This window comes from Callorhinus ursinus, unplaced genomic scaffold, assembly GCF_003265705.2.
Source record: "Callorhinus ursinus isolate GAN/ISIS: 27379988/994484 unplaced genomic scaffold, GSC_fseal_2.0 scaffold5, whole genome shotgun sequence".
NCBI lineage: Eukaryota > Metazoa > Chordata > Mammalia > Carnivora > Otariidae > Callorhinus > Callorhinus ursinus.
The window spans coordinates 24,234,134-24,259,470 of NW_027397067.1; the positions used below are offsets into that span (position 1 = coordinate 24,234,134).

Here is a 25,337-nt window from a genome sequence, read left to right on the forward strand (position 1 = left end):
TCTATGAGGAAAAATTACTTTTCTAGATCTTGGCTGTTTATGTTCTTGGCAGGTTCCAGAAAAACTGGGCCATATTAAACCAGTCTTAAAGAACTAAGCTGAAGGCTTAACTATGTATCTCCTATAATGACAGCTTTGTTTTATTACTAAGATAGAGATAATAATAAACCCTACTCCAGTGCTCCTTTTCCCATGCCTAAGCAGAGGTGCTCTGTCATAGTTTTTCAAATTTTTTGTCTGTTTAGTATAAAAGCTGAATGACCTCTTTATTAAGTCTGATTTCAGTAAAAGACCCACAGATTATGGGTATCATACTTATTGGGACATATTTTAATTAATAGAAGATAATTCATAAACTACATCAAAGTGCATTGTAAGATTTGCACTGTATCACTCCACGTTTTTAAATTTTTTCATAACATTTCAGTTGGTTGGAGGAAGACTGGAATAGTTCAGAAAAGTCTAGCTTTTAAGAGCTGAATAAAGTCCATAATGAATCCTTTAAAACATATTTAAATAATCAGAAGTGCAGTCACAACAAGGGACTATTTAAGAAGAATGAATATTGCGAAGGAAGCTTTATAGTCAATGAAATACAGTACTGTGGATTGGCCAAAATGCACAATGCATATGAAATCAGTCATGTAGTTCACTTGTTGACCATGTGGCTATAGTTCAAAAAGTGACTGCTCCAAAAGCTATTCCTAGTAATCTTCCAAAATTGCTTTTAAATAAAGTTCTTAAATTGTAGCTTTAAATAAACAAAAAGACAAGATACACTTAAACAATACTGCAGTTTATCAAAAGACACATAAGAAATATCACCTCTTATGTCTTTGACAGTTATAAAAATCAATGTTTTGGCTAAGTTATAAACATGTTTATAATGCAATTATTTGCATAACTCTAGTAATGCTAACAACGGCTATAAGATCAGAATAGGTTTAAAAAAAAAACACTGAAAACACAAAAATACGTAGCCCCATTATTTACCTGTAGAATGTGTTCATATATGCTTAAATTTCAGTATTTACTATATCACCACTGCTCTAATTTTAAAAATCACATCCAAAGGATAAGGCAAAACCACCTACGAATTGGCATATTTGTTTATTTCTCAATTTGTGAAAATGTCCTTAATTTGTTGATGTAGCAAACAAATTTCAACTCTGATTGCTATGCAAAAGAACAGAAGATAATCTGCTTTGCAATGAACTTTAAAGTTCAACTGCACACAGGCAACATGCTATATATGAAAAAATTACTAACTGAACTACAGGTATTAAATACTGAAAAAAGTTAACAGTTTATTATAATTTATTTTATTTAACAATCTAGGAAGTTCGCAGCCATCAGCAGTTCCAGTGCAATTTCAGGTGCAATTGGGAATTCAGGAATCTCTGTGGAGCTGTTAGTGTAGCGAACCTTGTAGGTAAAATACATGCATACTTTTGATAGCACATGTGAAGGAATCTCTCTAAAATTGACTTCATTAGTTTCGTTCTCAGCAAACTGACCTGTAAAAGAAAAGGAGTAGGTTTGTTATAGGCTGAATGAATTCTTACGTTGGGAAGTCCTAACTCTCAGTACTTCCAAAAGTGACCATATTTGGAGATAGGATCTTTTTCCCCCCTCTTTTTTTTCTGTTCAGGAAACATTTTTAAAACATGGAATGCTTCTCAAATTTGTGTATCATCCTTGCACAGGGGCGATGCTACTCTTCTCTGTATCATTCCAGTTTTAGTATAGGTGCTGCTAAAATGACCCATGGATGGGGTCTTTGAAGAGGTAATTAAGACAAAACAGGATTATTAGAGTGGACCCTAATCTAATATGACTGGTATCCTTATAACAACAGGAGGTTAAGCTATAGCCACACAGAGGGAATACAATGTGAAGAACACAGGGAGAAGACAGCCATCAAGGCAAGGAGAGAGGTCTCAGAAGAAACCCTACCAATACCTTGATTTCAAATTCCTACCCTTCAGAATTATGAGAAAGTAAACTTTTATGGTTTAAATCACTCAGTCCATGGTACTTTGTTACAGCAGCCCTAGCAAACTAATAACAACGTGAAAAGAATGAACCCAACTAGCATCAAACGAAATAACGTAATTCTGATTTCTGAGTATAAATATAAAAAAATCTTTATTAAGATCGCAACTGAGATTAATCAAGATTGTATTTTAAAATTCTAATTTTCTTCCAGGACTTTGGACACTTCACCTTTTCCTAAGAATCATGGTGGCATGATTAAGGAAGGGTGAATAGGATACAAAAAAAGACAAATCTTTTAGAAAATACAGTTTAAGGATCAAGTCTTTGTGGATCGTCACGAGCCCTGTGCTATAATGAGTTGCCATGTAAAAATAAATAATAAATGTAATGCTATTTAAAAACATTTTCTCAAGAAAGCAAACCCATTGTTTCCCGCTTTAGTTTTCAAAATTATGATTATGTTAAGGAGAGCTCCTCATAAGCTATTTCCCTTTGTTTTATTAACACTTTTTTTTTTTTTAAAGATTTTATTTATTTGACAGAGACAGCGAGAGAGGGAACACAAGCAGGGGGAGTGGGAGAGGGAGAAGCAGGTTTCCCGCGGAGCAGGGAGCCTGATGCGGGGCTGGATCCCAGGACCCTGGGAACATGACCTGAACTGAAGGCAGACGCTTAACAACTGAGCCACCCAGGCGCCCCTGTTTTAGTTAACACTGTATAAACTTTTTAATGATCTCTCAAAATTTCTTTAGCTATATAGAGTTTACAGCATTTAGCATTTACTAGAGGGGGATAAAATAGTTTCTTAGCAGTGTAGCATTAGCACTGTGTACTGAATATAAAAGGTAGAAAAATGTGCTTTCTGAGAATGTAGTTTTTAAAAAGTTTTCTAATAACTATTAGTTGGGGGTGGGGTGAGAAGAAAGGAGAGCAGGACTGAATGAAGAATTCATAGCAATGAGGTCAAGTTTGGTTTGTCAATGACTAAAACTTTCTTTCTTGAACATATGCATGAAATATTACCAATAGACGCTTAGTAACCTTTTTTCTTTTAAAAGATTTTATTTATTTATTTGAGGTGAGAGAGATCTCAGAGGGAGAGGGAGAAGCAGACTTGCTGCTGAGCAGAGAACCTGATGTGAGGCTCGATCCCAGGATCCTGAGATCATGACCTAAACTGAAGGCAGATGCTTAACCACTAAGCCACCCGGGGGTGCCCAGTAAGCTTTTGATATTAGACAAACATTGGGGTTTTTTGAGGTGAAATTCATATAATATAGAATTAACCATTTCAGTGTATACAATTCAGTGTACATTCAATGTGTTGTGCAACCACCACTGCTATCTAGTTCCAAAACATTCTCATCATCCCAAAATAAAACCCCATACCCTTTAAACAGTTTTCCCACCCCCCCAGCCTCTGCCAAACACCAATCTTTCTGTCTCTATGGATTTATCTATTCTGGATATTTTATACAAATGGAATCATACCACATGCGACCTTTTGTGTCTGGCTCCTTTCACTTAGCATCATATTTTGAAGGTTGCATGTATCAGTACTTCATTCCTTTTTATGCAAACATTAGTTTTGGGCTGCAGATAAACTAAAGGAGGTCAAGCTTACAAAAAACAAACATCTTTAATTTTATTATTAATTAAAATTTGTTGACACCCATGACCTTGTTTTTCTAAAGTACATCCTAGCTCTACCCAGTAGAAAAGTCCAAAAGTAATTCAACCCATAAGCAATGAGTACTGCTAACAACCAGACTGGGGCGCCTAAGTACCATTTTCCACTACAAGAAACAGCTCTTTGGAAAAATGTGTTTCCAAGATTAGAGAATAATGTATCAAATAAGCCTGAGAAATCTTATTATAGAAAGTAGTATAGCTATCCAAGACTACCAGAGCCATGTCAAAAGGACATAGGAGCCAACCCGATGTGGTTTCTTCTGGCATAAAAATGGAGCAAATGGGGGCAATCTGAGCACCATGAGGAGGACTGCACTAGATTTAAAAAATTAAAATAGTAAAAAGTCACAAGTTGAAAATGATACCCAAAAAAACCAAAACAAAAAACAAAATACTCTTTGCTACTGGAGGATGCTGAAGAATCATTTTTTTTTTTTTTTTTAAAGATTTTATTTATTTCAGAGAGAGAGAGAATGAGAGACAGAAAGCACGAGGGGGAAGGGGGTCAGAGGGAGAAGCAGACTCCCCGCCGAGCAGGGAGCCTGATGTGGGACTCGATCCCGGGACTCCAGGATCATGACCTGAGCCGAAGGCAGTCGCTTAACCAACTGAGCCACCCAGGCGCCCTGAAGAATCATTTCATTACACTGAAATATATGTAAAGGGAAAAAAAAAAATCAAGCATTTATCTTTTCTTTGCTATAAAGAGTATATTTCAGGATAACCAAATAGTTCTTTATAGGAGAATTCTAACTAATAAATGCAGAAGATATAAGAATTAGAAAATCACTGTTTTGTAATTCCAAATGAAGTAAATTTCAGCAATAATTACAATGAATGCTACAAGCATTATATGAAAATCTGACTGCAGAACTGTTCATAGATGAATGAATCAGCTTGCTGATCCTGGAACCCACTAATCAATCTCGACATTGCTAGAAGATTGAGACAACAGGGACACAGTAGTACTACCTATAAAGTATTCTTACCTAGAAAAATGAACTGGATTCTAATCAAGACTCTAGAGTTCTAATTATAAGCTTACAAGATGAAACATGAAGTCTAATCTAGATGTGCACATTTTACAAATAACCGTGTTTCTCCAAAAAATTCATGATCTGAAAAATAAGGGACCATGCAGGGGAACTATCATAGATTTTGCAAGTCAAATGACATTAGCAGGGACTTATTTCCTTGAAATACTCATAAAAAAATGGTAACAGATGAAATAAGATTGGCAAAACATTGATAAAACTGAAGCTGGTTGATGGGTACATGGAAGTGTATCATACTATCCTATTTTTACATCTGTTTTAAAATCTCCATAGTAAAAAATATAGAAAAGGAATTACAAATGACCTCAAATAGAAACAATCAACAAAACTAAAAGGCAACCTATGGAATAGGAGAAGATATTTGTAAATGACATACCTGATAAACGGTGAGTATCCAAAATATATAAAGAACTTATAAAACTCAACACCCAAAAAACTGAATAATCTGATTAAAAAATGGGCAGAAGAGGGGCGCCTGGGTGGCTCAGTTGGTTGAGCAACTGCCTTCGGCTCAGGTCATGATCCTGGAGTCCCGGGATCGAGTCCCGCATCGGGCTCCCTGCTCGGCGGGGAGTCTGCTTCTCCCTCTGACCCTCCTCCCTCTCATGCTCTCTGTCTCTCATTCTCTCTCTCAAATAAATAAATAAAATCTTTAAAAAAAAAAAAAAAGCTATCTCTAGCAACATTAAAAAAAAAAAAAAATGGGCAGAAGACATGAATAGACATTTTCCCAAAGAAGACATACAGATGGCCAACAAACACATGAAAAGATACTCAACATCCCTCATCATAAGGGATATGCAAATCAAAACTACAATGAGGCATCATCTCACATCTGTCAGAATGGCTGAAGTTGGGGGCGCCTGGGTGGCTTAGTTAAGCATCTGCCTTCGGCTCAGGTCATGATCCCAGGTCCTGGGATTGAGTCCCACATCGGGCTCCCTGCTCAGCGGGGATCGTGCTTCTCTCTCTCCCTCTGCCTACTTGTGCTCTCTAATAAATAAATGAAATCTTAAAAAAAAAAAGAAAGAATGGCTAAAGTCAACAACACAAGAAACAACAGGTGTTCGCAAGGATGTGGAGAAAGGGGAATCCTCCTGCACTGTTGGTGGGAATGCAAACTGGTGCAGCCACTCTGAAAAACAGTATGAAGTTTCCTCAAAAAGTTAAAAATAGAACTACCTTATGATCCAGCAATTGCACTACTATGTTTTTACCCAAAGAATACAAAAATACTAATTCAAAGGGATACATGCACCCCGGTATTTATAGCAGCATTATCTACCATAGCCAAACTATGGAAATAGCCCAAGTATCCATCAATTGATGAATGGATAAAGATGTGGTATGTGGTGTGTATACACACACACATGCATACACACACACTGGACTATTACTCGGCCATAAAAAAGAATTAAATCCTGCCATTTGCAACAACATGGATGAAGCTAGAATACTATGCTAAGCAAAATAAGTCAGTCAGAGAGAGAAAATACCATACAGTTTCACTCATGTGTGGAATTTAAGAAAGAAGACAAATGAGCAAAGGGGGGAGAAAAGTAGAGAGGCAAAGCAAGAAACAGATTCTTAACTACAAAGAACAAACTGATGGTTACTAGAAGGGAGGTAGGTGGGGGGATGGATTAAATAGGTGATGGGAACTAAGGAATACACTTGTAATGAACACTGGGTGTTGCATTGAAGTGCTGAATCACTATATTGTACACCTGAAACTAACATGCTGTATATTAACTAACTGGAATTTAAATCAAAACTAAAAAAACCCCAAAACAAGCAAGGGACCTCAAATAGCCACAATCTTGAAAAAGTGGAGGCCTCACAATTCCCCATTTCACAGCTTACTACAAAGCTAGAGTAATTAAAATATTGTGGTATTAGCATAAGAATAGATCAATGGAATGGGGCACCTGGTTGGCTCAGTGGGTAGAGCATACAACTCTTGATGTCAGGGTTTTGAGTTCAAGCCTCACACTGGGTGTAGAGATTACTTAAAAGAAAAAATTAAAAAAAAAAAAGGACTCTCAATGGAAGAGAGTTGAGAACCCATAAATAAACCCACATAGCTATGGTTAACTTATTTTCAACAAGGTGCCAAGACCATTAAATGGGGGAAAGAATGGTCTCTTTAACAAATGGCACTGGAAAGCCCACATTAGAAAGAATGAGGCTGAATCATGACCTCACACCATATACAAAAATTAACTTAAAATCAAAGACCTAAATGTAAAAGCTAAAACCATAAAATTGGGGATGCGTGGGTGGCTCAGTCAGTTAAGCGGCTGCCTTCGGCTCAGGTCATGCATGGTCCCAGGGTCCTGGGATCGAGCCCTGCATTGGGTTCCCTGCTCAGCAGGGAGCCTGCTTCTCCCTCTCCCTCTGCTGTTCCCCCTGCTTGTGCTCACTCTGTCAAATAAATAGGTAAAATCTTTAAAAATTAATAAATAAAATCATAGAACTGTTATAAGAAAATATTTGCAAATGGTATGTCTGATAAGGGGTTAGTGTCCAGAATTTAGAAGAACTCTTACAACTCAGTAACAAAAAGACACACAACTGAATTGAAAAATATGCAACAGATTTGAATAGACATTTCTCCAAAGATGATATATAAATGTATAGCAAACATGAGAAGTGATGTTTAGCATCAGTCCTTAGGGAAATGCTAATCCAAAATACAATGGAAAGTGCCTGAGTAGTTCAGTCAGTTAGGCGTCTGACTCTTGGTTTCTGCTCAGATCCTGATCTCAGGGTCTTGAGATTGAGTCCCGCACTGGGCTCCATGCTCAGCGGGGACTCTGCTTGAGATTCTCGTCTCCCTCTGTACCTTTGTACCTTTCCCTGCTTGTACTCTCTCCCTCTCTCTTAAAATAAATAAATCTTGAAACAAAATACAATGAGAAACCACTTCACACCCATTAGGGTGGCTAGAATCAAAAAAATGGGAACAGAAATGTCAGTGAAAATGTGGAGAAACTAGAATACTCATACAATGGTGGTAGGAATGTAAGATGGTGCAGTTACTATGTAGTTTGGTGTTTCCTCCAAAGGTTAAAATTGGTATTATTGTATGCTCTAGAAAATTCCAATCCTCAAAAAAAAAATTTCCTTGAGGTTAAAAAAAAAAATTATCTCAAAGGAAAAAAAAAGAAAGAAAGAGTTAAGAATAGATGTCTGGGAGGGGTGCCTGGGTGGCTCAGTCGTTAAGCATCTGCCTTCAGCTCAGGTCATGATCCCAGGGTCCTGGGATCGAGCCCCAAATCAGGCACCCTGCTCCACAGGAAGCCTGCTTCTCCCTCTCCCACTCCCCCTGCTTGTGTTCCCTCTCTCACTGTGTCTCTCCCTGTCAAATAAATAAATAAAATCTTAAAAGAAAAAATATAGATGTTTGGAAAGTGGTAACTTCTAAAAATCAACTTTATATGTAATTAGGAGCACAAATCACCATCAGAGTCCTTCTGTAGTGAAGAAATTAACCATGGTGGTAACTAATGTAGGGAAAAGACCCTTCCTATTAGGGTAAATAACTGAAAACAGGAACTAGCAGAAATCAATTTTTCCAATGCAACATAACCATGCAATAATGTTAGAACAGTTACTGTCTCATTTAATGTTATGAGTCACTTAATTCAAGTAAAAACACACTAAAAGTGAAGAGTTATTAACAGAAAATAAAGACATGTACCTACCTGGGCCACTCAACATGGCTTTTATTGTTCCAGATGTTAGTGCATGTTCTCTTTTTACAATAAATTCATGACCATCCGAAGATATCAATTTGACATACATGGCATCAGGGCCTTCACAGCCACCATAGGTTTTCTCTTCTCCATCTAAAGTACAGTAAGTAGTAAAATGATTTTTGAATCACAAAATTAAAAATAAGCAGGTTTACCAAGGTTAATATTTGAGTAACTCAGAACAGAAACATTTCTGTATGGTAACATCTACCAAGATCTTAAGGTTTTTTAACTCCTTGTTTTATTATTCTCTAAACATTTTCCAATGTCAGAATACACTCAAGGATGTTACTTTAGATGACAATTTACCAGTATTTTTCAAGGAAGTATTAACAATTTTTTTTTGTGAACACAGCAACGCATTCAAATTCGAAAGCTCATACAAAATTATCAAATAGTAAAACTTTAAATCATTGGAAATACTCAATTTTAACATAAAATGCATTGTGTCCATTTATGAAAGAATGTATGTCGTATGATTTCAACTTCTCTGACGAGCTCCTAATTCTAAAAGTTAGGGCTCCTTTTTACTCAGTATCTTTACTCTTGATCCATAAAAATAATGATCAAAACATTTTATTGCTGAGTTTAAATTATTACATGACTGAAGGGATGAATACAAACAGTCTTTGAAATTCAAAGCAGAGGTAAGGAGCCAGTGTAGCTGTGACTCTACTTCTAGCCCCCTCATTGCCACCGTGCTGGCTTCAGCGACACTAGCTAGCTCAGTGTAACCTACTCGGGAGTATATATTTTTTGTATATCCCTTTAAGAGCTTTCTAGCACCTATAACTTTCACAGTGTTGTACTGACAAAACTTTAATTTTTATGGTTATCAATATCTGAAAGAAAGTGTCTTAAGGCTTATTCTAAAAACATAGGAAGCCCTACAAAAAGGAGTACAGAGGATAAAGCTGAAGTATTCAAGCTGCAAATATCCACTGATTTATTCATTTGTTAATAATTTAAAAATCCCTCAAATAAGATTAATAAATATAAAAATCATTTATGTACTATTGCTGCCCAAAATGTCTAATCTGAATCTAATTAGGAGTAAACACTCAGATAAACCTAAATTTTAAAGTGTCATGAAAGACTTCTTCACTCCTCATGCCCCCAAAAGTAGGGCACTATTTAAAGGAGACTGAAGAGACAAATTAATGCAGTAAGTGATCCTTGATTGGATCCTGGATATAAAACACAGGGATACCTTGGAGATACTGTGGGTTCAGTTCTAGACCACCACAATAAAGCAAATAATGCAAAAGTGAGTCAAATCCATTTTCTGGTTTCCCAGTGAATATAAAAGTTATGTTTGCAGCATATTATAGTTTAAGTGTGCAGTATCATTATGTCTAAAATAAAAATGTTTATACCTTAATTAAAAATACTTTATTGCTAAAAAATGCTAACCACTGTCTGAGTTTTCAGTGAGTAGTAATCTTTTTGCCAGTGGAGGGTCTTGCCTTGATGCTGATGGTCACTGACTGATCAGGGTTGTGGTTGCTGAAGAATGAGGTGGCTGTGGCATTTTCTTAAAATAAGACAACAGTGAAGTTTGCTGTATCGACTGACTCTTCCTTTTAGGAATGATTTCTCTGTAGCATGTGATGCTGATCAGAGCTGATCAGCATCTGATCCACAGCAGAACTTCTTTCAAAACTAGAGTCACTCCTCTCAATCCCTGCTACTGCTTTATCAACTAAATTTACATAATATTCTAATTCCTTTGTTGTCATTTCAACAATCATCACAGCATCTTTATCAGGAGTGGATTCCATCTCAAGAAACCACTTTTGTTGCTCATCCATAAGATTCAACTCCTCATCTATTCAAGTTTTATCATGAAATCGTAGCAATTCAGTCACATCTTCAGGCTCCACTCCTAATTCTAATTGTTGCTATTTCTACCACATCCACCTTTACTTCCTCCACTGAAGTCCTGAACCTCTCAAAGTCAGCCATGAGGGCTGGAATCAACTTCTTCCACACCGCTGTTAATGTTGACATTTTGACCTCTTCCCACAAATCACATGTATTCTTAATGGCATCTAGAATGGTGAATTCCAGGTTTTCAGTTTACTCCAGATGCATCAGAAGAATCACTATCTACGGCAGATGTACCTTACGAGATGTACTTCTAAAGTAACAAGAGTAGGCTTAAAATATTCAGTAAACCATGTTGCAAATAGATGTGCTGTCATCCAGGCTTTGTTCCATTTATAAAGCACAGGCAGAGTAGATTTAGCGTAATTCTGAAAGGCTCTAGGATTTTTGCAATGTTCAGTGAGTACTGGCTTCTATTGAAAATCACCAGCTGCATTAGTTCCTGACAAGAGTTAGCCTGTCCTTTGAAGCTAGGCGCTTTTTTCTCCTCTCTAGCTATCAAAGTCCTAGATGGCATCTTTTTCCAATACGAGGTGTTCCATCTCCACTGAAGATCTGTTTAGTATAGCCACCCTCATTAATTACCTTAGCTGGGTCTGGGTAACTTGATGTAGATTCTACATCAGGACTTGCTGCTTTACCTTTAACCTCATGAGCCAGCTTCTGCCAGCTTCAGACTTTTCTTTTACAGCTTCCTCACCTCTCTCAGCCTTCACAGAATTGAAGAGTCAGGGCCTCGCTCTGGATTAGGCTTTGGTTTAAGGGACTGTTACGGATGATGGTTTGATCTTCTATCCAGACCACTCAGACTTTCTCCATCAGCGATAAGTCTGTTTCACTTTTTTATTATTCATGTGTTCACTGGAGTAGCGCTTTTAATTTCCTCGAAGAACTTTTCTTTTGCATTCACATCTTGGCCAACTGTTTGGCACAAGAGGCATAGCTTTTGGCCTGTCTCAGCTTTTGACATGCTTTCCTCACTAAGCTTAATCATCTCTTGCTGTTGATTGAAAGTGAGAGAGGTACAATTCTTCCTTTCACTTGAATACTTGGAGGTCATTGTAGGGTTATTAATTAGCCTAATTTCAATTTTTGTGTCTCAGGGAATAGGGAGGTCTGAGGAGAGAGAGAGAGATGAGGGAAGAGCTGGTCGGTGCGGCAGTCAGAACACACACAACATGTATTGATTAAGTTCTCTGTCTTATGTGGGCATGGTTCATGGCATCTCACAACAATTATAATAGTAACATCAAAGATCACTGATACCGTAACAAATATAATAATAATAATAATGGAAAAGTGAAATATTGTGAGAATTACCAAGATGTGAGAGACATGAAATGAGCAACTGCAGTTGGAAAAATGGCACCAAGAGACTTGGTCCACACAGGGTGGCCACAAACCTTCAATTTGTAAAAAAAAAAAAAACCGCAGTATCTGTGAAGTACAATATGAAGCACAACAAAACAAGGTATGTCTATAACATACCTGCTATAAAGAACACTACTGAAACAACCGGGAAATTCTGAATATGGACCAAGTTAGGAGATGCCTTCTCCAGTATTTAGATGTGAGGTGATACTGTACAACTAAATAAATGGTACAGAAAAATACCCATGTGTGTGTGTATGGGTATATAAACAATACCCATACACCAATAAACACAAGGAAAGCAAATGTGGCAAAACATTAACAATCACTGAAGGCTACATAGTGTATCATTCTTGCAATTTTTCATAATAAAAAGCTGGGGGACTCATAAGGATGCAAGTAACTTGTAAATTACAGACTACTCAAGCATATAAATATTTAGCAGGTTTTGCCAATCTCTTAGAAAATAAAAACAATTATCAATTAAATTTATAATTCTTGCATTTTTTTTGCAAATTAAAGCACTTTATATGTTTTTTGGGAAAGTTTCTAATTTCTTCAGTTGCTCTTACCTACTAGCAATCACAAATTATATTTGGCACAAAAACATTACTTACCTACCTTTCAAAAATACATACAGGCATACCTTGTTTTACTGTGCTTTGCAGTTTTTACAAATTGAAGGTATGTGGCAACCCTGCATTGAGCAAGTCTGTTGGTGCCATTTTTCAACAGCATTTGCTCACTTTGTGTGTGTCTGTGTCACATTTTTGTAATTCTCGTAATATTTCAAACTTTTTCATTATTATTGTTTTTGTTATGGTGATCTGTGATCACTGATGACTCACCAAAAGCTCAGATGATTAGGATTTTTTAGCAATAAAGTATTTTTAAGTTAAGGTATCATATCATATATACTTAACAGACTACAGTACAGTATAAACACAACTTTTATAAGCATGAGGAAACCAAAAAATTCATTTGACTTGCTTTATTGCTGTGGTCTGGAACCAAACCCACAATATCTCTGAGGTGTGCCTTAGTAATAAACTGATGCTGTGGATTTAAACAACTGATTTTAATCTACTCTGATCACTTTTTTATTTGCATTCACCAATGTCAAAGGCCTATCTTTGATAAGAAAAACCAGCTTCTACTAGTTGAAATATAAAATTACTTTTAAATAACTTACCCATTATGTTCTTATGAAATTCTACTTTACTTCCACAGGAACTTTAGTAGTTTCCTGAAAATATAACAATGCTATTTTAAGATTAATGCTGGAATAATATGTTTTCACCCATTACTATTTAATGTCCTTGGTATTACAAATTTAAGGACTTTCTCTCTGCTATGCAAGAGTTTCCCTGCCACCATAATATGGAACAGTATCAAGTTTCTGAACATCTGAGAAAAGATGATCACCTTCAGAATAGTAGTCTAAATACAGATTTGGTTTCTTCCCCCCTTTAAGGTAACTATTTTGAGAGTAGTTTAAAAATACAGATGTTGTTCCTTAGGAGTTGAATTAAACTTGAAGGAGATTGTTGGCCTTAATCATCTCTTTGTATACTTGTATCTACTAGATACTAGTGGATACTAAAGCACATATTTGCTGAATGAATGACAATATGATAAATCCAAGGACATGAAGTAGCCTTCATAAAAGGGCTTGCCCTCGTCTTCTGTAAGTGTCCTATTTATAATATATTTTACTGTGCCATCCTTGCTGCAAAAGGCTACCAAAGTTCTGAAATTTAACAGTGAAGTGGTAGAAAAACTTCAATATTGTGAGAAATCTTTAATTTTTTTTAAAGATTTTACTTATTTGACACAGAGAGAGAGCATGAGCAGGGAGGAGGATCAGAGGGAGAAGTAGTAAGAGAATCTCCACCAAGCAGGGAGCCTGATGCGGGGCTTGATACCAGGACCCTGAGATCATGACCTGAGCCGAAGGCAGATGCTTAACCTAATGAACCACCCAGGTACCCCGAGAAATCTTAAATTTTACAAAATAAGATGAATGCTAAAGGAAAGGGCTCATGTTGAGTAATTTTAATTATCGTACCATTTCTTCAAGGAGGATTTATACCGATATAGTTATGTTATTAACAGGAAAACATCTGGGGCGCCTGGGTGGCTCAGTCATTAAAGCGGCTGCCTTTGGCTCATGTCATGATCCCAGGGTCCTGGGATTGAGCCCCACCCTGCATCGGGCTCCCTGCTCAGCGGGAAGCCTGCTTCCCCTCTCACACTCCCCTTGCTTGTGTTCCCTCTCTCGCTGTCTCTCTCTTGCTGTCTCTGTCAAATGAATAAAATCTTAAAAAAAAAAAAAAAAAAAACCCAGGAAAACATCCTGTTCTCTAAGAAATTCCTAGCCAGTATTTTATTCTAGCTTTAAGGGAAGGGCGAAGAAAATGGACCATAACATTTTAGAGCAGGAAAGAAACTTGGAGATAACCTACGTAATCCCTCATCTTAAAAACGGTATGGCATCACTGATATATAGAGAGGTTGAATTTGTTCCAGGTAATGTCAGAGTGAGAGCAGGAATCAAATCTATCTATTTGCCTAGAATAGAAAGCATGGAGGGAAATATTTAAAGTACCATATCTAATATGAGGTAAGGGCAACAGGGGCAATGTCACATCATTACCAACAATTTGAGGGGCTAATAAGTGGTAAACATTGAACTACATGACTTACATACATTATTTTAAAACAACACTTTCACAAGGGAATTACTATCCCATTTTAGAGGTGAAGAAACGCTAAGAGGTTGCTACCTGCTTAAAGCTTCTACAGCTTAAGTGGCAGCATGAGGATTTAAAGCTAGGTAGGTTTGCTTTAGAGCAAACACCCCTTTCCATTATTCCATACTACCATGGTAAACAATTCTGGCTCCCATTAAAACTTTTCTACTACGGCTAAGAGCTGCTGATATAAATCCTTAGATACTTATCTAAAATTTAAACAGTACGGTGTCACTTTATGATAATAACAGTAGACAAAAATTCATTGGTCATTATTTTGTTCTGTTCACTGCTTTGTAATCATTCTTCTAAAAAAAACGAAAAAGGAAAAAAATGCTAGAAAAGCTAGAAAAAGAACTTTGAGTGCCAACTTTCTATCCAGAAAATCTTCAGAGCAAAACATCTAGGATGTTTATTTTTTTTAATTTTTTAAAAAGATTTTATTTATTTGATAGAGAGAGACACAGTGAGAGAGGGAACACAAGCAGGGGGAGGGGGAGAGGGAGTAGCAGGCTTCCCGTGGAGCAGGGAGCCTGATGCGGGGCTTGATCCCAGGACCCTGGGACCATGACCTGAGCAGAAGGCAGATGCTTAATGACTGAGACACCCAGGCGCCCCTAGGATGTTTATTTAACTAGCAGTAGCTAAGCAACCATGCAAAGTCACATCTTAGAAGCCCTTTGGGTAGCAACAGCTTCTCTATAGATTTCCTAATAAAGTAAATCAATCTCACCATTTATACAACAAAGGTGGGGGAGGGACTCCGCATCACCAACAAGAAAACAGTAAATTAACATTAACAGTTAAAAGTAAATCCTAATTCTTATGTAGAAGTTCAAAATATTTAAAATATGATTAAATGTGGATGTAACCCACAACTTACCTACAGAAGTCTAAGTTTGGGGTTAGAAAAATCTGAGTGTAAACATTTGAATATCTATTCCATAACTGAGCTGAGGTCTGAAATTATGAATTAGGTAGGTAAAAGCAGTGGTTGAGCAGTAGGTTGAAAATAGTTCTAGGCAGAAGATACAGTATGAACAAAAAGTCCTCAGATGTTATTATGCTTTTATGGTGTTATATATGAACATTACTCTTTTATAGTTTTTTATTTTTTAGTAACAAACAGAAATTCTAGGTGAGCCTAGCACCTACACTGAAATCAGTTTTGAATCTAGTATCACTGAACACTAAAAAGATTTTGAACAGCTCATTCTTTGGATTTGAAATGCTACCATTATCATTTACTATATTATTACAGGAATTTGTAGACTATATTCTGTCTCACTAATCTGTTTATACCTGAGCAATATATCCACTATTTTCATTATAATAGTGTGATAAGCATGTTTGCTAAATAGGCAAGTTCCATTTTATCATTACACATTTCCTGTTAGGTGGACTTTTAGGTACTTTATAGTTTTTATTATGAATGCCGTCTGTTTTCCTATTATACTCTCTGCAAGATTATTGCTGGTGTTTTAAAGAAAAGCTCTGAAATCCATTAAAAGTTGACTTTGATTCCCATCATCTCTGCAGAACTCTCTTAATAGTACTAATAGTTTTCAATTGATTTGCTTGGGTTATTAAGTAGATGATGGCAACAGCTGCAAATCTATTCTTTTTATCTTTCTGTCTTTTTACGTTGGCTATTTACTTCAAAAAAGTAATAAGGTTAGATGTCTACCTGACATCACTCACAAAAGTATGCTATGGATTAAAGAACCAAATATAAAACATCCACTGAGCTCTGTAAAAAGTAGAAAAAAATGCAAATAACTCATAGACCTGTACAAAAATGCTTGATCCCAACAGTAATCACAGAACATGCAAACTAAAAACATTAAAATGTGCTAAGAATCCAGTGTTGCAGGAGAGGGAAAAAGGGTAATACTAAATAAATAGCACAACAGTTTTTGGAAGGCAGCAGCAGAATCATCAGAAGGCTAGCAATTCTGGATATCTACTTTAGAGACACACTAGCTTTGTGTGCAAAGGCAAGTAGGATATGGACTATAAGAGTATACAAATGAAAAACTGAAAATACCCTAAAAAAGTTCATCAAGTAGGGAATGAGCTAAATAGAAATAGTGTATCTATAATTATTAATATTTATTATGGACAGTGAAAAGGAAAAAGTTACATCTATGTGTGTAACAACTTGGGAATACCACCAAGATAAACTGCTATTTTTTTAAAAAGCAGATTAGAATGATAGGTATAGTTTGGTGCCATTTATGTACAATAAGTGGTTTCTTGCCTATTAATCATGTTTTCGGCAGAATAAATAAAATGCACCAAAATACAGGTTCAAAAGTGTAAATAACTAGAAAACTACTTTTTTAAAGAAAACTATGATTTAAATTAGATTTTTATTTATTTTTAAAGATTTTATTTGAGAGAGAAAGCAAGTGAGTGAGCACAAGTGAGGGGGAGTGGCAGAGAAAAAGGGAGAAGCAGACTCCCTGCTGAGCAGGGAGCCCCACAGCTGGGCTCAATCCCAGGACCTCAAGTTCATGACCTGAGCCAAAGGCAGACGCTTAACTGTCTGAGCTGCCCAGGTATCCCTAAATTTGATTTTTTAAAAAGATTTTATTAATTTGTCAGAGCGAGCGAGTGAGCGCACAAGCAGGGGAGCAGCAGGCAAAGGGAGAGGCAGGCTCCCCGCTGAGCAGGGAGCCTGAAGCGGGAATCACTCCTAGGACCTGAGCCACCCAGGTGCCCCCCTAAGTTTGAGGCGCCTGGCTGGCTCAGTTGGAAAGTCATGTGACTCTTGATCTTTGGGTTTTGAGTTTGAGCCCCACGTTTGGTGTAGAGATAACTTATATAAATAAATATTAAAAAGGGGGGGCACCTGGGTGGCTCAGTCAGTTGGGTATGATCTTGGTATCGAGCCCTGCATTGGGCTCTGTGCTTGGGATTCTCTCTCCCCCATGCCCCCTACCCCCACTCGCACTTGTAAGCGGACCCTCTCTCTAAATAAAATCTTTTCTTTTAAAAGACCATTATGAATTCCTTTTTAATCTTTAAAGATTTATTTGACAAAGAGAGAGGGGGACACAGCACCAGCAGGCTGAGCGGCAGGGATGAGGGAGAGGGAGAAGGAGAGGAAGAGGGAGAAGGGAAAGGGAGAGGGAGAGGGAGAAGCAGGCTCCCGGCTTAGCAGAGAGCCTGATGATGCCGGGCTTTATCCCAGGACCCTGGGATCATGGCCTAAGTAGAAGGCAGATCCTTAACCAACTGAGCCACCCAGGCGCTCCATAAATAAAATCTTTAAAACAAAACAAAATGGGGCGCCTGGGTGGCTCAGTCGGTTGGACGTCTGCCTTCAGCTCGGGTCACGGTCCCGGGGTCCTGGGATGGAGTCCTACGTCGGACTCCCTGCTTGGCGGGGAGCCTGCTTCTCCTTCTCCCTCTGCCCCTGCTTCTGTTGCTGCTCTCACTATCTCTCTGTCAAATAAATAAAATCTTAAAACAAAATGAAACGAAACAAAACAAGTGGAACCAAGCAGCTCATAAGGGAATGATGGTCAGCGTGATTAGTTCTTAACTATTATGTAAAAAATATGATTAATTTGGAAAACAAAGTAATACAAATTGACAGAAGTTAGGAGGTAATTCCAATTTATAATAAGACCTCAAACTATCCTGCCCAGAATTGTGCTTATAGTGTCACTGGATTTATGGCTCCCAAGAGGTGTTAAAATTCTCATTCTGGCCTATTCAACGTAACAATGATGCTATATTTAATTCTGGTGTAGGCAGTCTTAATACTTTTAGCAAATGGTACCCCTCCCCCATTTTTCCTCCACTGTGGAATTCAGTTTTCTTCACTATTAGATGCAAATGCTTACAAGTCTGTCTTCTTAGATATATTGTCTTGCTTACTAGCTTTAAGTTTCCACAAGGCAAGGAGGTTCTCTCTCTGTGACCCAGGTATTCAATACAATGGTAATTATGTGGTAATGTTAACAATGTGAAGCTTCATACAATAGTGTTATCTGCCACAGACATAGATAGTACTATTCTGAGCTTTCTAAGAGAATAAAGTTATTCAGTAATACCATGCTTTTGACCAAGACTGATTATTTTCCATGTTTTCACATGATGTTGGCATTGAATAAACTTAGAGCTTTCGGACAACCACAATGAAAACTGTTCTTTCTAGGAAAGAACATTTAAGCTTATGGAAATATTCTGGGCTATACTGAAGGGAGGGAGTGACTAAAGAAGGAGACAGTATTCCATCTTTCACAATAACATTTAGTCAATATGAATTCTAATCCTTAAAACAATTTTTATTTTAAAGACTTCGAGGACATAGCCACATTTTATGAAATTAGGATAACTAAAAATCAGTCTCACAACTTTGCACCAACTACCATAAACTGCTAATTATAAATGCAAGTGTATGAAGCATGTATTCCTATACATGATTTCTGGAATTTTATGTTTCCTAGAACTAACTCAGTTATCTGAAAATGTTTGTTTGATAATGTCCTCAAATCTCCTAGGGTTAAAACTTGTTCACAAACATCCCTGAATTGAAGAACAAGTTTTGTTCTCAGTGGCAGTCTACAGTAGGTCAAAGAGGACAGTTCTTTGCTTTTACTAAGGGAGTCTATTAGGTCACTTAAAGTAAAAGCACTGAACTCAATTTCTCATCTATTTCTGATGGTTAACAATTAGTCATGGCCTAATTGTCCTAAATGATATAGTTTTTACTACTAGAATAATGACTCAACTAATAATACTCAGTAATCAGCTATATTATATTTCATGAGCAGGGCTTGGTTTCTAGAAACAAGCCCTCTGCCTGTCATCAATTGTGGGGCTTTAGGAATCTTGATTAGAAGAGATCTCTCTGGTATTTAAGAACTCTATTTTAGATTGGCCATAAATGATCAATCAGAAATATTACACAGGGTGGTACAGACCACAACAATCATTACAGTGATGTTAAGTGGTCTCCAGATCACTGTGAATGATGTTCTTGGTTATTTACGTTTTGGTAAGTTATAGCTGGTTTCATACCAATTTACGAGTGGCAAAACAGGGGCGCCTGGGTGGCTCAGTTGGTTAAGCGACTGCCTTCGGCTCACGTCATGATCCCAGGGTCCTGGGATTGAGCCTTGCATAGGGCTCCCTGCTCAGCAGGAAGCCTGCTTCTCCCTCTCCCACTACCCCTACTTGTGTTCCCTCTCACGCTGTCTCTCTCTCTCTGTCAATTAAATAAATAAATAAAATCTTAAAAAAAAAAAAAAAACAAGTGGCAAAACAATAAACAAGACTTTCCTAAATCCTTACACTGGATTCTTAGGTATTTATCCAAGAAATAATTTGCCCACAAAAAAACCTTTTACAAAAAAGCTCACAGGGTGCCTGGGTGGCTCAGTTGGTTAAGCGACTGCCTTCAGGTCAGGTCATGATCCTGGAGTTACAGGATCAAGTCCTATGGCAGGCTTCCCTGCTCAGCGGGGAGTCTGCTTCTCCCTCTGACCCTGCCCCCTGTCAAATAAATAAATAAAATCTTAAAAAAAAAAAAAGATAAAAAAAAATGTTCACAGAAGTTCACTCAAAATAAATGAGAAGCTACCCTGATGACACACAGCTGTGATATACGTGTACAGAGGAATACCATTTACAACAAAAAGGAATGATCTACTAATAATAGGTGAATACCAAAAATATTATACTGAATGGGAAAACAAAAAAGTACATACTGTATTATTCAATTTATATGAAATTCTAGCAACAGGCAAAATGAATTTATGGTGATAGATCAGTGGCAGCTTCTGGAGGAATGATTAGGAAGAAGCATGAGGCAACTTTCTGGAAAATTAAATGGTACACTGAGCTTTCCACGATATGATAATTATATCTCAATTAAAAAATAAGGTTCGGGAAAGATTTTTTAAAAATTTATTATTTTTCTTAAATTTAAGTATCTTTCATTGTATAGATATTACCAATCCCAAATGGTTTTCTGTCTCATTAACCTTTCAAAAGATACTTACGCTGATAATAAAACTAATCCAAATTCTCTAGGTTTGCAGATGCTAATAGATGGGGAGTAGGATTTTGGGAGTCCTAAAGAAGTAAATCTGGAACTATGAATCTGTTAAGTGAACAGCCACAAAAGGAAAGTAGCTTTAGATCTGGGTCTCAACGGACGGAGGTGTTTTTACCAAGCAGAACTGGAAGGAGAAGGAGATCCAGGCAAAATAAACAGTGTGAGCCAAATCAGGAGAGGGGTGGGGAAAGTAACAGTGTCACTTCAAGTGGACATCTGAATTTCTATTCTCCAAATTTCTATCTTGAGACCCTGATAGGTTAAAGTGGTAAGACTCCTGTTTCTTTATCTCTCAAATACAATGGACTAAATTGTGTCTAAAAAAGTCCCTTCCAGGGCGCCTGGGTGGCTCAGTTGGTTGGGCGACTGCCTTCGGCTCGGCTTGTGATCCTGGAGTCCTGGGATCGAGTCCCACATCGGGCTCCCTGCTCGACAGGGAGTCTGCTTCTACCTCTGACCCTCTTCCCTCTCGCGCTCTCTCTCATTCTCTCTCTCTCAAAATAAATAAATAAAAATCTTTCAAAAAAAAAAAAAAAAAAAGTCCCTTCCAGGGCCACCATTTCATGATTGTACCCATCTGAAATTCTCCCTTCCTCTACAAATGCCTGTAATTCCCAATTTCCCATCTTTATTAAACAGAGTTGTTGCTCTCATACAACACAGGGCTCCAGAGTGCTACGTGCTTTCCACGGAGTCTGTCTGCCTCACCCCTGTAAACTACCTAACCTCTATCTTAGACGATGATCTCCAAATGCCTTTGTTTTGGTTTAAAAAAGTTTGAACAAATACTCCCACTATGTAGTATCTAATTATAGGTTCTACATATTACAAAATAATTTAAAAGAATGCTTAGAATGATAGGCTAAATAAACATAAAAAACAAATATAAAACAAGTTCTGACCTTGCTTCATTCCACTGTTAAGCGTTCATCAGGATTAGCACCATGCACATCTCACAGTCCTTATACCCTAACTCCCTGCTGTCTCCTCTGATTGATCTACCTACCCACATCCCAATCCTGGGCAAACCCAATTCTCTGGTGAGCTCAAGCCTCAACCAAAGAGATGAATGTGGCTGGAGAAAAGACACACCATTTTGACTGATCTCAACTTTAAATTTGTGACCACACACTTTAAATAGGCACTTGGCATTGTAGAAATCCTCCTAGTAAACTAGCTTTACTACTCTGAAAAAATCCTAGCTTCTCCTAAACCACCAACACCTTCTCCTCCTCCTTGCCCTGACAACTTTACTTATTTTATCAAGAAAACAGAAAGACATCACAACAGTTGCCTTGTTTTCCATCTTCATCCTACCTGTATCTATATACCATATACTCTGTCCACCCTCCTGTTTCAAAAGTTGAATAAAAACCATCCTTCCTATCCAAGGCCAACCTTTCCACTTAAATTAAGCACACCTCTCCAAGGACTTTGTCCTGCTATTATTCCCATCAGCACATCAAAATGCTGTAACATCATCACTACCATTCACTTCTTAACCCACTCTGATCAGACTTCTGGCCCACTAGTCCATTCAAGGGGCTCACCATATTTCCATTACTTTACTTGCTTACATGGCGAATTTTTAATCCTCATCTAACTCTTAGCAGGGTCTTACAGCTGACTACTCCCGCCTTCCCAAAACAGTTTCTTCCCTTAGTATTACAGAAGCCACACCCTCCTGGCTTTTCTGCTTCCATCACTGTTTGCCGCTCCTCTTTAGACCAGAGTGTTCCTAGTCATCTGTCCTCTTCTCCATTAAATACTCTCCACTTGATGTCCTCCAGTCCACAGGTTTAAATAATACCTATTAAAAATGTCCCTCGGGGCACCTGGGTGGCTCAGATGGTTAAGCGTCTGCCTTGAGCTCAGGTCATGATCTCCATGTCTTGGGATTGAGTCCCATGTCGGGCTCCCTGCTCAGTGGGGAGTCTGCTTCTCCTTCTCCCTCTGCCTCTCCCCCTGCTTGTGCTCTCTCAAATGAATAAGTAAAATCTTAAAAAATAAAAATAAAAATAATAAAATATGACCCCCAGATAATCTTCCTAGCTTGACTCTGCCCCTGGCAATAGTTGTGGATATCCAACTTGCCTACGTGCACACATTCTGAGCTGTATAATTATCAAACTCCTGATTTATTCCTCAGAAACGAGTATACCCTCCTGTCTTCCTTATTTCAGTAAGTGGTACTACTGTTCACCCAGATGCTCAAAACAGGCAAAACAGTTGATTCCTCAAATTTTTTTCTGTCCTAGGGGTGAAGGCAAGACCTGACTCCACCTTAAATTATATTCCAAATCATACCATTCCTCACAAACTTCCACCGTACATCTCTAGTTCAAGCTACCATTTCTCAATTAGACTACTACAGCCTCCTTAGGAACCAGTTTCCTCACTTTCCTCCAACTTGTCTATTTGCCACCCAGCAACTAGTCATCAAAAACAGAAATCAGGTATCATTTCCCCGCACAAAATCCTTTAATGGCCTCTCATTACAAACAGAAAAAGAACTATAAAGTTGTATCTTAGACTTTGCTAACTACTCTGATTTTATTTCCCATCATTCTTCCTTCACTATGCTCCAGCTATACTGTATATCGGCTATTTTAGTATCATAACAGGTTCAGTTCATTCCTCTCTTAAGGTCTTTACATTTGCAGTTAGTGATATCTTAAAAGCTTTTCCCTATTATTTAGGTCTCCAGGCAAAACATCAACTCCTCAGAGACATAGGTCTTCCTTGCTCACTCCCCTATCAAAATTAGACACCCCTACCCTAATCACCTAATTTGACTCTTGACATAACTCTAATCTTGACATAATTTCTTCACATTTATCACCACTTGAAACTATATTTGCTCATATATATATATATACACACACACACATATATATACATATATATAGATATATATACTTATTGCATCTTCTCTCTTTCCCCAAGGTCCATGAGGGCAGCCCTGGTATAGTAGCTGGCATATAGCAGATGCTCAATAAATATTTCTTGAGTGAATGGTACTACTGTTTTCTTAGTCATCAAGGCTTGAAATTTCAGGCATCACTCAATGGGCTTTTCCTGATCTTATTTAATAATGGAACAATAAACATTTATAACAAGTTAGCTAAAATGCATGTACACTTACCAGTATAAATGCAAAGAGTTTCCAGATTATTTTATAATACTGAAAAATCTATATTAAAAAAAAAAACACACCAAAAAAGCACTTTATAAGGTACACTCAAATGTTACTTTAGAACTTGATATATAGGGCTGACCATAACTTTTGACTACTATTGCCTAACTACATTACAGAATTACTATAAAAGTAATGAAACTGGCATCTACAAGTTGAAATAAACATATATGTGTAAGATATATATATATATATTTTTTGAAATGGTAGTTACTAGTTAAATCTCATACTTAGGGAAAAAATAAGTCATTTAAAAATTAAACATAAGCTCCAAATCACCACTGGCAATAAATAAATATCCAAGATGACAGGGACCATAGCTGTTTCCTTACCATAGTATCTCTAGAATGAATGAATCCATGTGTGTGAACTGTGATGTTTCAACATCATGAATTACAAATGTAATGTAAGCGAGATCAGAGATTTTATCTTAGTCTACTAAACAGAAAAGGAAACAACTATTTCGGGATCAAAAAGCAAGTTTAGCAGTTTGAAGAAAAGGATTTTAAAAACTCAAACTAAAGGATTCGATTGTTTTCTACACAAACATGGAAAAAGTAAAATGCAAAGTAGAAATGCCCGTACTAATGACATGAACTTTACAACTACATGTTACGAAAGAGATTTTAGTTTCGTAAGATAAACTCAACGGCCACTGTACTAGATACCTTTCAGACAAAACTGGAAGGCACATGCACGACAGTCCCAAACTATGAAGTCGGGCACAGATCGTCCGACAAGTTGCCCAGAAGGTAAACTTTTCGGGGTTCTGCAGCTGGAAAAAGAGGAGGACTGTGACTGTGAGAGTCACTCCTCTGACTGGGGACCGACTCCAAGAAAAGGACGTATCTGAGTGCACACGGGGAAAGCAGAAAGGAAACGCGACAGGGCTGCCATGCTCCTAACTCCACCCTCCCCGCGCTCAGCCCGGGGAAGGCCCAGACTTGCTGGCCGCCGCCCCTCCTTTCACCCTCTTCCGAGGCCACCAAGAGGCGCCTAGAAAGGTCCTGCCGCCCTCTTCTCCCCTCCCCCAAACCAGGAGCTCAGGAGGCCCGGCGAGGTTGAGAGCTTCCGTTCCTTCCCCGCCCAAATGGGAAGGGGTGGGAAGTGGGATTGCGTGCGCTCCCAGTACGAGTCTTCCTTGTCCTCCACGCGGATCCGCAGTTCCGTTCCCACCCCAGCCCGAGACTCACTCGTCAGCCCTGCAGCCACCGCAGCCACCGCACCGGGTCCCCGCGCACCGCCACAGCCCCTACTCCAGGGCCGCCCCCCCACCCCCAGCTGCCTGCCGCCGTGGGTTCCGGGGCAGTTAGAGGAATCACTTCCGCCGGGTCACGGACGCTTTCTACGATGCGCGGGAGATTAGTGCCTGCTGAGGCGAGGACGCAGTCAATCGCCCGCTTCCGTCTACAGGAAGTGCGCAGCGCCCCCCTCCCTTCTCCTACAGTACCACTGGCCAACCTCGGGGGGCCGCGGTCATTTGCAAATCCCAACCAATCCAATTCTGGGTCTTCTGATTCCCAGCATGCAGCGACGACCCTGATCCGATTTCCG

General features: G+C 38.2%; 1 protein-coding gene, 1 long non-coding RNA gene and 1 other non-coding gene across 5 annotated transcripts in view; 1 reads left to right on the plus strand and 2 right to left on the minus strand.

The window, feature by feature from the left end:
• The window catches only part of LOC141372806 (uncharacterized), a 38,115-nt gene extending 35,774 nt beyond the window's left edge, over positions 1–2,341 (plus strand). The window contains exon 3 of one of the 2 annotated variants that reach the window (XR_012378236.1): positions 2,210–2,341. This is a non-coding gene — a long non-coding RNA (uncharacterized lncRNA). The remainder of the gene's footprint in view (positions 1–2,209) is intronic. The other variant, XR_012378234.1, reaches the window with a different exon arrangement.
• ELOC (elongin C) lies at positions 1,092–25,131 on the minus strand. 2 transcript variants are annotated; one of them, XM_025870738.2, is made up of 4 exons: positions 24,977–25,131; positions 12,954–13,007; positions 8,453–8,596; positions 1,092–1,517 (listed from the first exon to the last, which is right to left on the minus strand). In XM_025870738.2, exons 2-4 carry the CDS (start codon positions 12,955–12,957, stop codon positions 1,327–1,329), a joined length of 339 nt encoding a protein of 112 aa, XP_025726523.1. In that variant the 5' UTR covers positions 12,958–13,007; positions 24,977–25,131; the 3' UTR covers positions 1,092–1,326. The 2 variants fall into 2 exon arrangements, with proteins under 2 accessions (XP_025726523.1, XP_073749002.1); XM_073892901.1 differs by lacking the exon at positions 12,954–13,007 and having other exon boundaries at positions 24,977–25,130.
• LOC112823779 (U6 spliceosomal RNA) lies at positions 1,662–1,765 on the minus strand. Its single transcript, XR_003208136.1, has one exon. It is a non-coding gene; the product is annotated as a U6 spliceosomal RNA (small nuclear RNA).
• Positions 25,132–25,337: the final 206 nt, after the last annotated feature.